This window comes from Caretta caretta, chromosome 14 (genome assembly GCF_965140235.1).
Source record: "Caretta caretta isolate rCarCar2 chromosome 14, rCarCar1.hap1, whole genome shotgun sequence".
Classification (NCBI taxonomy): domain Eukaryota; kingdom Metazoa; phylum Chordata; order Testudines; family Cheloniidae; genus Caretta; species Caretta caretta.
In genome coordinates, this window is record NC_134219.1 from 3,520,495 (window position 1) to 3,532,729 (window position 12,235).

The window sequence follows — 12,235 nt, forward strand, 5'->3', positions numbered from 1 at the left end:
GCAATGCTCAAGTGGGTTCTGAACATGAGTTAGAGGACACTAACTGCAGTTGAGATGTTGGAGTGTGACCTGGGTGTTTTTAATTTAATGCAAATTAAATACGTTGTGCGGTATCCATCTACAGAAGAACCTCAGAGTTACGAACACCAGTGTTACGAACTGACCAATCACCCACACACCTCATTGGGAACCAGAAGTACACAATCAGGTAGCAGCAGAGAGGGAAAAAAATAAAATCAAATACAGTACAGTACTGTGTTAAACGTAAACTATTAAAAAATAAAGGGAAAGCAGCATTTTTCTTCTGCATAGTAAAGTTTCAAAGCTGTATTAAGTCAACGTTCATTTGTAAACTTTTGCAAGAAATCTAACTTTTTGTTCAGTTACGAACGTTTCAGAGTTACGAGCAATCTCCATTCCCGAGGTGTTTGTAACTCTGGTGTTCTATTGTATTGCACAAACAAGTTATACCATAAGGTGGCACTGCTCTCTATGTCAAATAGCTGGGCCCTAGCATCCTTGTATCTGGAAGAACTTTCTCATGCTCTGAAATTAAACAATTAAAGCTAGGCAAGTACTGGGGGGGAAAAAACACACACATTCCAGAGACTTTTTAAACAACTTTTGTTTAACTGCATTTATGCTCCTTGTAAACATTCTAGCAAATCCGTTTGCTGTCGTGAATATCTGCAGCAAAGGCAAACTATGAAGTGAATATTGTAGTCTATTGGCAGAATACCAAGTTCAAATCCACAGATCTATGTAGGTTTGACTAGCACTGTAGGACTAGGGCACCTCAACATTTGAATAATCCACACATAATTGTGAGCATTTGCAGCAGAAACCTGATTATAAATTACACTCATTCCGTCAGGGAATGGAAGCGATATCACGTGACCTGTGCCCAATCAAAAGACATCTTGGACTGCGGAGATAAAATACTCAATTCAGCATTTGCAGCAAACTGTTCCTGCAGTTCACTGTTGGCTGCAAAGAGTGTGCCCAGCTCTGGAGACCAGGCTGGAATGGACTGAAGCCTCATCTATGTAAGCCAACAAAGACACTGGCAGATACTATCTTGTCCTCATAAGGATCAAAAGGAGATGAATGTTTAGTCCAACTTTTTATTGTCTCCTTCCTGGAGGGTACATACAAATCAAGCAGGACTCCGAGTTCCTCCAAGGAGCCCAGAATGAGGTTAATTCACATGCGTTTAAAAACAGCTCTTCTACCAGTACTGTTACACTGAAACATTAAAAGCAAAAATTAAGATTTTCAACCATACCCTAGCACTAGTCACGTGTAACATGGACGTACAAACAATATTATGGTGTGTGATATGTACAGTTATATTTAAAAGACACAGGCAATACAACCTCCACGAGGTGTCTGCATGCCTGGGAGGGCCGCTCCGCACAGTTGAGAAGGAGAAGGAGGAGCCTGTTCAGTTTTAGCATCGCAACCACAGCGTTAGGCTAAGAAGAGCAAAAATGGGTGTGGAAGGATAGTTCAGCGTCAGCAGGGCAGGCTGGGCCAATGCCATCCAACCAACCCGGCATGATCCAGGGTTGAGTTTCTCTGGTTTTTTTGTGCTTGGGGAGAACAAACCCTGGACCAATTGCTCTGTTCTGAGGTGATGGCTGCAGGCTGGCTTTTCTCCCTGTTTGAGAGCGTAGTCTTGTAAGGGGTGCAGCTCCACAATTTAGGAGGAACCATGGTTCAAATTCAGTTCTGGTGCAAGCAGATGCAACCTCACTGATTTCAAATGGAGCTAAAATGCTTATGCTAGAGCTGTATTTAACCATGGTAAGAGCATGGACCCAGAAGGATCAAGTGGGTAGAAAATCTCTTTCTTTCCATCTGGGTCTTTTAATCCTCTGAATCCAGAAATCAGTTCTCACCCACCACTGCTGACTAGGTATTCTCTCCTGTCCCAAAGGAGACGGGAGGAGGATGGCAAAGGGTGAACCTGTACTTTCTTTGATTATGGAAGGGAGAGGAGGTAACTGAGGTCCTGTCTACAGTATGAGAGAAAATAGTGTTGGCAACAGCTGTGTTAGAAGACTATTGTAGCTAACAGGGTTTCCTGATCAGTGTGAACAGGGGAGTTTCCTTGAGAACCCTCTGTTGGGTTTAGTCTATAGCACTATGTAGCTCAGCAACGTCCACACTGCTCAGAATTAAAAGAAGTGCCACCAACCGCTTGCTGCTAACACCATTTCAATGGCTGTGGGGACAGAATCGCAGAGCTGCCACTTCCCACCACACGATGGGACAAAAGTGGCTGCCATCCTCCACGCTGAGTGGCAGGAGAAAAGGAGATGCAGCCTCTCACACGAGTCTTAAAATTATCTCGGGTTTGGATTAAAATATTTTCTAAAAAATAATTGTTTTTTCTTAGCCAGCCCCTAGGAACAAAAATCAGTGCCAAAAAAAGTTACAAGACCTGCAAAAGATTTTTATATAAAAACCATGCAAAACCAAAAAACCCTTCTAAAAAAGGCAAAAAGTGTGCTGTGTATGTCTGTTCTTTGGATAGTCGATAAAACCACTGGTGGAAAGAAGATACCAGCAAAAAATTATACAAGGACAAATTATTCTACTTATTGTGAACTCTCTAATACCTGAGACCATCCTGGCTTATTCCAGTAGCAAAGGGACTGCAAGACAGGTGAGGGGAAGTGTGTGTTCGTCTGGTACCGTACATACCAAACAGGTGCTACAGACAGTGTGGGGAGGATGCCGTCACAGGGTGCCAGGGTGAAAAGCCCACCTGCGGGGACCCTCAAAAGAAAGCTGGAATCACTAGTGGTTGGTATTGCATTGCTGCAGGAGTGAGGAGCATCTCCCCACTTTGCAACGTGGTTGTGCGCGATACTGAACAGTGGATGTGCCTGTGTTTTGTGTATTTGGACAGTGTACTGGTCTTGTTATTCACACCTTCACTAGTTATAAAAGGAAGCCCTCCAAAGGCCCTCCAATGACTTAAAATAACCCCAAGTTGGTGCAAATAGGAAGCAAAGAGGAACCCACCCCTATGCACAAAGCTGCTTCCATCTTCAAATTGGCACCAGGCGGGGGAGGCAGAGAGGTGGCAGCACCTAGCCTGTTGCATCACAAGCCAGCTGGAATCCCTGCTCCACGCTGGGGATGGATGGATGGAGAGAGGGAAACCATGTTTCAAGCAAAGGGCATGAGGGAAGTTAGTTTGGAGAACAGAGGCTGTGGGCACCGTCTCACGTGCACTTCAGAGAGGAAGACTAAATGTGAGCAAAAGCTGCCAGATGATACAGGAGGGATCTGCAGAGCACATGGAACATGCTCTGGGCTTCCAGCAACCATCAGCTTTTGATCTGCAATTTGTCCTTCAGCCAGAACCAGCTCCAGATCTCTCCTGTTGGCTCCTGTCCCTTCTCTTCTCCAGCAAGAGGCCTTTTTGTTTCATGCGCTTTCCAGTTGCCTTTGGTTTCTGTTGCAGAAACGCTGTTCATGTTTTCATCTCTTGTAAGTTGCTCAGGGAGAGCACGCATTAGGCTGGGAATTCGTTGCCGTAAGGTCTTATATGCTCATCGTTGACAGAAAGATACGTGGCTCGCATGCTGGGAGAGTACTGTGGAGGAGAAGAGGGAAACTAAGCAATATGTTCTGCCTACAATCCGTAATCAGGTGAGCTGCTCGGCAGTAGAAGTTGTGCTGCTGAACTTGGAAAGGTCTTTTTAAGACCCCAAGTCAGTAAAAGAGTAGGTTTCAGTTGCAAACCTATCTATCTATCTGAGGGTTTTATTCTGCCACCCATCACCATAATATCTGGGCAACTTCCACATAAAATCAATAGCAACAGTGAAGTCCCAAGTGGATTTGGGGGAGTCTGTACGTTTTAATTTTTGAGTTAGTCCTTTATTTATCGGTCAAGTTCCTGTGATTAAGAGGAATTTGATCCTATTTATGGGCAAGTGTCCTCCCCTGGATGAAGTGAAATCTAAAGTGTTATCTGTAAAACGAGATTTTATTTATGTCTTAAATATCTGATTTTACACCAATTCTAGCATTTCTTTTTCACTCTGCTGGGACAGCGAAATGAGATTAGTCACATTTGTTTTCTGATTTTCAGGCCCTAGCTCAGAAACTGAACTGTAAATATAGCAGGGGAAATTCTAAACCCTAATTAAAAATTCCAACACTTTCCCTTCAGTTCTTTAAGCCATAAGAAACCCTAACAGACCCAACAGCCGCTGAGTGTGGAGGTCTAAGCCACCCAGCAGTCCCTTAGTAATCAATGGGTCTATTCCCCTGCATCATTTGGTATTTCGACCGCCTAGGAGAGACAAGGAGAAGCTGATTTAGGTGGCTCACAGATCATGGTAAATGGAGGAGGAACTGATTTTAAAGTATTTTGTTCTACTGTTATTTTATTATGGTAGCACCAAGCAGCCCCAGTGTATCCAAACGTTCCTTTTAGATTCACATACTAACTGTGCTGAGGTGATGGGATTTTAATGAGGAGTACAAAAGCCTTTGTGATTGAAAAATTGAGGAACCGTCACTCATTACAGTAATTTTGCCCTGACTATTGCAACACGTATCAGTGCTTGGTTTCCATGTCTACCAAATACGATTTGGACAGTGGCAAACTGGAGGACAAAGGTATACAGCAGCTGGGATGACTCCTCCTTGCAAAGAACGTCGCCCTGCCGGGCTGCCCCCCCAGAGCAGAACACACTGCACGTGCAGTTGGACAGTATGCCCACCCAAGAGAGAAAAGGCACAAATGCGACGCACAGAGGTGCCCAGCGGCACAGAGCGTGCGCACCATTCACTGCGTGAGGCACCGTGGGAGAGGATGGAGGAAGAGGACTGCACAGAGAGACACACCCGAGACGTGTGCGGGTGCCACACCTCACAGGACTCCCTCTATAGGGCACAAGTTTGCCGGCTGACCTTCTGTGGAATTATTACTACATGGAGATTAACGGTCCCAATTCTAGTTCCCATAGGATGAGACAGGCAGTGGGAAAAGGTAACAGAAAGCTGCATCAGCACTAGCCTGCGTCACACTCACCACCAGGCTAGCACCGACAGCTCCATCAGTGGGAGCACTGGACAGCTAACCCTGCTCTGAATAATCCTAGACATAGCCTAGGTCTGTCTTCATTGCAGAATTAACAGGCTCTTACTCAGGTGTTGCCCCTCTCCCATCCACACACAAAATTCACTGACCCCAAGTTCAGTGGGGCTTCCAACCCAGGCTAGCTGGCTCGTCTGGGGCTACAAACTAAAATCTGTACTGGTCACCTGTCCACTTTGCAGTATGGACACAGGCCAAGTCATTCAAGTGCTTACAGTCCTCCAGTGCCTTCCCACAATTCCCCCCATTTGCCCAGGACAGACAAGTTCTCCCACAATTCACTGTGAATGAATCAGAACGTCTCAGCTCACTGCAGCACAAAGAACCATGCGATAGCCCAGAGGTCCTAAAGACACACACGGTAACTCGGGCAGGGCCTCGCCGTGTGGCTGCTCACACCCAGGCTAGGCCAACCTGGGTGTCGCTCGCTCGAGCTAACTCTGCAATGGGACATGAGCAGTGCTCACAGAACCAGGGGGACTGGAGCTGGCTGCTCTGGGGCAGGTGGGAGATTTGAAGGGAGAGGCTAGAGCAGACAGAGCCTCAAGAAATTCCCATCCCAACAACAATGCAAAAGGAAATTCTCTCTAGCCATTTAGTTTGAAAGGGGGGGAGGGGAGGGAAAAAAGTCCCCACCAAGCCAAGGCATTAGGGAAGATTATTCAGAGTTTGTTATTTTGGAACTCAAAAGCCCTTCCTTAGAGATTTTAATTAGACTGTTCGGTGCGAGTATGGCAAAGAGCCGGGAGAGGCATGAGCTGGCCACAACGGCCTAGCGCCTAGCCATGGGCTACTAGATAACCCGCCCGGGGGCATTACAGCCAGAGATGGAGGTGTCTAATGGGATTTCATGGACAATGCCCATCATCTTCAAAGGGGGGCGGGGAGGGGGAGAAAGCAACCAATGCACAGAAGAGTTAATGATGATGCTATCGAGGCTGGAGCTTAATGATTTCTAGCAACCACTGAAAGGCACATGCGCTCTGGAGGTCTGGCTGGGACCTCTTTGGGCAGAGTTGAATGACAGGCCTGCATTTCAGCCATTAACAGGTAGCCCTTACACCTAACTGACACTGCTTAGTACGAAGTGCTCTCGCAGGCTAATCGCAAGCCGCCCTGGGCCGGCGCCAGATCTCCCTAGTCATCTAGGGCACTAGGTAAATAGCAACCATGTCTGAGCTGTTCCAACGATGGAGGCTGTAGCTCACTCCAAGGGGCATCACCCTGGCATAGCAGTTCACTCCCAGAAGAAGCTGGTGGGGAGCAGGTCTGAGGAATATTGGTTGGGCAAAGAGGATCAGATACTTGGTTATTTTCTAAAAATAGAAATTCCTACTACTGCCATTACTATCACCTCTTCCAGCTAGATTTCCTCCAGCTGGGGTCAACGCTCATCCTGGGTTCTGGTCGTATTTCATTCAGACCGGGAATAGAGTAGACTATTAAGGCAGAGAGAGGTGGAAGTAGCAGAAGGGGGAAAAAGCATCCCACTTTTTTGTGGAAAGGGCATTTTGATGGAAATTTTCCAAACAGCCCCCTGATCTGTTTCAGTCTCTGGCTCTAGTTAGTTTTCCTCCCTGACCTAGGAGCACAAGGAGGGTGTATTGAAGAACTCCAGTGGGTTGAGAGAATCTGGGAGCCCTCCACACAATCCAGGCGGATTCAGGCTTTGGACTAGAGTTGAGATACACAGAACCCCTGGGTATGGCTCCAGAGCACCTACTGTCAATGGTTTCCCATTTCTGTTCCAATGAAAGCAAAACACATACAAAGAAAATATGTATACAAAATGGAAGACAGGACAGCTAAAATGATGGACGTTATGAGGGGAACAAAATGACCATCTCAAAACAGAAAAGAAAAAAAAACCCAAAAACTTACTCTTGATGGGCAACATAGCTCCAAAATAGTTGATGCAAAAACAAAGCAAACATTAGCAGGCAAGATGTTTTTAAAGAACATTAAGCCAGACACTCCAGGGAAATGCAGACAGGTTTTGGTTACAGTGAATACATTTTAAAAACGTCTTGGGAGAAACCAACAAAAAAATAAATAAAAAGATCAGAACCAAAGCAAATGAAGCAAAACTTTAGTTTGTCTTCTGAGATGTATAGAATGCATGACTCTTTTCCCACAGCGCAGATGAGAGAAGAAATCTGTTAACAAGTTAGATATGGATGCATTTGTTTTTAAATATGGCACCAAGCACAAAGTCATGACAAGATACAATAAAATGAAGCCATATGACATATCAGTGATGTAGCTGGAGTGCTGTGGGTAATGAGTCATCTGCTTTTTCATGAGCCATTTTCTCCCTCTTGCTCAAGTGGCGTATCAAGAAGTTCCGCCTCAGAGTCTAAAAGGTGGGACTTCCTGTCACAGCCTTACATTTCCGACAGTGCTGATTCCTGGCTTGGGATCATCATTGCCAGAGGTGCCGTGTTCAAAGGACAGGGTATGTCCATTAATGCCCAAGAGCAAGAGGGGTTGGAAGAGGAAGCGTTCACGAGCCATTGTCACTAGCTCAGCAAACGAACCTCTTTGGTTTCGGAAGAAGTGGAAGGATTCCCCGTCACTTAGCAACACGATTAAAATAATAAAAACTGAGAAAGCCAAGAGGCCCTATTATAAAAATGACTTGGCTTCAGATGCCCATCGTACCGTAGGGGGAGGAGAGCCTCTTCCAATCAACGGGACATTTTCATAGCGTGGGTTTCCACCAAAGAGTGCAGCTTGGTTCCTGTGGGGAGATGGAGTAAAAGCCCTTCAGCGATGGAGACCACAAGTTGACCGAGCACCACCCCAGAAGGACAAGTCCACTGAATGGACCAGATCTCCCAGGACTCTCGTCATGAGCAGCACCAGGGGGAGGAAGTGCCAATTCCCCCTCAGGTGGGTCAGAGGTCAGTCGTGGAGTAGGATACCACACCTCCATGCAAAGGGGATCTGGGACACTCCAGAGCCCTCTACAAACACTGGACTGGCCCAGAGGTTCTGGGACTCGTTGGAGGAGGGAGGCAGGGGGCTGTAAATCAGACAAACAGTGGGGTCGAGAACGCCTTCAGCACTCATGGATGGTTGTGGGGAGTATTAATAGTTTGCGGTTTTCTAGCACTGTGCACCCCATGGTCAGAGAGCACTTTACACACTGACACCCCACCTCCTATCAGTCCTATCTCTCTTCTACTGAGGGGACAACTGGGCCAACAAGGAAAAGTGACTTTCCCGAGGATGGGGACTCAAGAGCCAAGTGGGGCACAGAACCCACCCCTCCCAAGCAGCAGTTCCCTGCCCCAGGACAACCCCCCAAGCGCTGAGCCTTCCCCCAGGGAGAAGTAAGCAATGAAGCAAGACGCAGTGAAGGAGGGGCGGAGAGGCAAGGGGGCTACACCAAACTTTCCCATAAGCCTTCTGCCTCTTCACACCAGATCCGAGCACAAGGCTCTCACCCTTCTGAGCTGGAAAGCTGTATATTCCCCGCCCCGGGGGAAGGGGTGCTTCTGTCTGTTGATGCCTTAAGGATCTGCTCTAAGCCTCCCCATAGCCCCTGAAGCCCCTCCAAGCAGCAGCCCCAGTGCAGCTAGCTGTCCTGCCGGGGGAAGGACTGGAGACCCTGAGTGTGCCGTCTCCACGCCCAGTTCCCATTGCTCAGGGAGCTGCAAGCCAGTCCATGAGCACGAAGCCCGCAATGGCACGAGCCGCCCCAGCACCCTGGAGGGGTTCCCAGCCCCGGGGTTCCCCATTGGGCGAGATGGGGATGGGGTGTTGAGGACGGAGCAGCCTTACATGTACTCAGACACTGGGGCATTGGAGATGGTCTGTGCCGGTGGGTGCAGGCTGGTCTGGCTGCCCAGACTGCTGCTGTAACTGCAGAAGCTGCGGAGCTGTGCGCGGGGGGGGTTGTGGGTGGCGATGCGACGGGCCTGCGGGTTGAAGGGATCTTCCTCGTCAATGTCGTCGTAATCCCGATCCCTGGAAGGAAGGAGGGGCAGTGCGGCCCTTTAGTCACCCTCTGACAACGCCGGGACCAGGGCCCAGCCCAGAGGGGCAGCCCCCGGGACGGGAAAGGGGCCTCTCTCTGGGCAGTCTCAGCACAGGCGCCGTGATGAGAGCACAGCCGTGGAGTCTGAACCCAGGGCGAGTTCGCCCAGCCTTGTGCCCGATCTGTGGAGAACAGGACCCTCAAATCCGCCCTCCTCCCGCCAGCCCCACACTTCACCGGGGGAAGGCAGAGCCCCAGGGCTGGGAGAGCTGGCACAGGGCAAACCCACAGCAACTGGACGCCATCACTTGGAAGGAAGGAACAAGCCAGGAGACATGAGCCGCTACTGCCGCTGCCTGAAGCGTTCAGGACCCAGGCCCTGGGCATGGCAGCGACGCTCCCCGGGATTCATGAGGGGCCAGAGGCAGCCAGTGTGCCAGGGAAGGGCGGCTCAGAGAGCTAGCTCCTAGGGCAAGGAGGCAGGTGGCCATCCATGGCACTGAGCCAGATCACCCACCCTCTGTGGGTTGCATACTCCCGGGTGGTGCCCGGCCAGCCGCATGCAGCATTACAGCCCGGCTCCCCAGACTGGTGGGGAGCTCAACGACTCCCACCGTCCGCCTTGAGCGAGGACCAGCGGCGCCATCCCAGGATTGGACTCACCTGTCGGCGAAGTGCTTCCAGGCCCGCGGCATGGCACAGATGAGCGTGGAGAAGGACGTGGCGGCCAGCAGGGAGAACAACGCCAGATAGAGCAAGCCCTCCACCCCATCGTAGCAGATGCCCATCAGCCCATCCAGGTAATCCTGCAGTGGGGACAGACCACGCAGTCTTGCTCCTTCCCCCTGTGCTCCCGCTGGGCTGGCAGGCAGCACAGTGCCAGCCCCAGGGTGAGCCACGTCCCGGGAGGGAAAGCACCCCCTCCCCTGATGCCGTGGCAGAGATGCCCCACCCACCTTGTGCAGGCCCCGGCAGTCCAGCATGGCCGTCAGCTGGTGCAGGCTGGTCTCGGAGGAGTTCAGCAGCTGCTGGATTCCGAGCAGGTCTTTCTGCGGCCGAGAGAGGAGGGGCAAGGCAGAGGCACTGAGGCCAGCGGGGCAGCTGGAGGAGCTGGCAGCACAGGTTGGGGGGCGTGGTGGGTGGCAGGGGCAGGTGCCCGCCGCACCTCGGCCCGGGGGAGCCCTGCGTCTCCCCTAAACGTGGCGGCTGGGGACGTGGTCTGTATGGAGCTTTGGGAGATAACCACCCTGCCCCAGCCACAGCTGAACTTTCACCCCCAACGTCTTGTGTGTTCCAGACACCTCTGAATTGTTCTGGCCTGGGCTGCAGGATTTCGGGTGGGGCTAGAACACCTCCCTCGTCCGTCCGTCCTTTCCCCCTCCCCCCGAGCTCTCAGCCCAGGAGGAGCCGTGCCCGTCCTGCAGAGCGGCTGGGGAGAGGGCAGCCAGGCACGCTGCGGGCTCAACACTGGGCACAGAAGGCGGGTGGCATGGCATGGGTTTCAGTTCCAGGTATGAGAAAGCAGGAGCAGCCTCTCCTCCCCAGTGAGGCACTACTGCCCCGGATCTGAGTGCCCAGCGCTGGCCCCGCCTTACCTCGGCCGTGGGGAAGAGGGGCACCGCAAACTGCAGCAGGCCCTGGATCTGAATCTGCATGGTGGTGAGCGAGCGCTGGTAGATGGTCAGGGCCTGCATGGCAGAAAACAAGACCTAGCTTAGGGAGTTGTCCATGCCACCCGCAGGAGGGCAGGAAGAGGAACGCCCCCGCCCCAGCCTTGTCAAGACCCAAAGTGCAAGCTGGGCATTGTAACCCTGGGGAGTCAAATCCAGCTAGTGCCAGCTACACCTGTAATGCAGATCCCAGGCCCAACACAAGCCCGGGAAGAGAGCTTGATGCCTTGATTTTTCCACCCCAAGGTGCCTACGTGGACGTGTCTTGTGGCTGTGGTTGGTGCTGGCAATGCATGGAGCACTGGGATACAGGGTATTGGGAGCCGCATTCCTGCCCCAACACCCAAAGGAGACACTGTGCTCCGCACCAACCCCTTCTCCACTCTGGTCCCCCATCGTAGGCAGAGTCAGCCCCTCTCCTCCCACCCCCCCGCAAGCACTGCAAGGGGGAACACCCAGGCATGGGCTTTCCAGCGCTGGCCTCTGGTGAGAAGGCACTAGGCCGCGCTGCAGGAGGGGACGGGGGTCTCCGTACCTGCTGGAAGGGGTTGCTCAGGTTCTGGCTGCAGTACAGGTAATAGTGAACCACTTCTGCAACGCAAGCACAAGGGGAGATGTCGGAAACCAGGGTGACATGCAGCTTGCCCCTTGTGGGTGCCTCTCACCCAAGCCAGAGAGATCCCTCCAGCCCTCCCAGACGCAACAACCCTCCCCAGCACCAACAGGGTCCCAGGCCCCGCGGCCCCGGAACAGGGAAAGCAGCGTCTCTGCACAGGAGCCTTTGCCAAGAGAACCAGTCGCCTCTCCCGAGCGGCCTGGACGAGACGGGGACGGGCTGCTCTGCTGGTGGCTGTCTGCCATGGACGGCACTGGGCCAGGTCATGCTGCAATGTGCCCGTGGGTTTCAGTTCCACTCCAGGTGGGGGCGTGCCTGGACAGAGCTGCCTCTGCTTGCATCAGGGCTGAGGCGAGCCCTGCAAGTTACACGGCCCCGCCTCTTACCCCACTCGTCCACCCACTGGCGTCCCCGCAGTCACCAAAGCCACACCACGCCAGGCACACTGGGCCCGTGCCGAAGCGCTACGCACAAGAAAGGCAATTCCGTCACCTGCACGGAGATCGCCCCGAGTTAGGTTCATGATGAACTTGTCCGGGGCGACGCAGAAGTCACTGGTGCCCTGCAAGAAGCAGAGAACACACATTGACAGCACGGCCCGGTCTCTCGGAAAGAACCCAGGCCAGGGGGCAAAACAACAGCTGAGGGGGGGGGGAGGGGAGGAGCACGTAGCTAGGAGCTGCCCGCGCCCCATCAGCTCCACCACACACAAAACTGGGCCCATTTTAATAGGTGGTGGAGGACCCATTTTACTGCTTCTGTCCCTAAGCAGGGCTCCCCATGCCCCGCACAGCGGACACCAGCCCATTCCTAAGGCCTCTCTGAACCACTTTGCACACGTG

At 51.8% G+C, this 12,235-nt stretch overlaps 1 protein-coding gene across 2 annotated transcripts in view; it reads right to left on the reverse strand.

The window, feature by feature from the left end:
• Positions 1 to 1,110: 1,110 nt before the first annotated feature.
• The window catches only part of TTYH2 (tweety family member 2), a 48,603-nt gene continuing 37,478 nt past the window's right edge, over positions 1,111 to 12,235 (reverse strand). Inside the window, exons 7-14 of one of the 2 annotated variants that reach the window (XM_048817721.2) lie at positions 11,886 to 11,955; positions 11,313 to 11,368; positions 10,703 to 10,795; positions 10,064 to 10,156; positions 9,771 to 9,913; positions 8,912 to 9,097; positions 7,787 to 7,865; positions 1,111 to 3,610 (exon numbers count right to left, since the gene is read on the reverse strand). In XM_048817721.2, coding sequence (XP_048673678.1) covers positions 3,530 to 3,610; positions 7,787 to 7,865; positions 8,912 to 9,097; positions 9,771 to 9,913; positions 10,064 to 10,156; positions 10,703 to 10,795; positions 11,313 to 11,368; positions 11,886 to 11,955 — 801 coding nt within the window. In that variant the 3' untranslated portion in view covers positions 1,111 to 3,529. The remainder of the gene's footprint in view (positions 3,611 to 7,786; positions 7,866 to 8,911; positions 9,098 to 9,770; positions 9,914 to 10,063; positions 10,157 to 10,702; positions 10,796 to 11,312; positions 11,369 to 11,885; positions 11,956 to 12,235) is intronic. The other variant, XM_048817722.2, reaches the window with a different exon arrangement.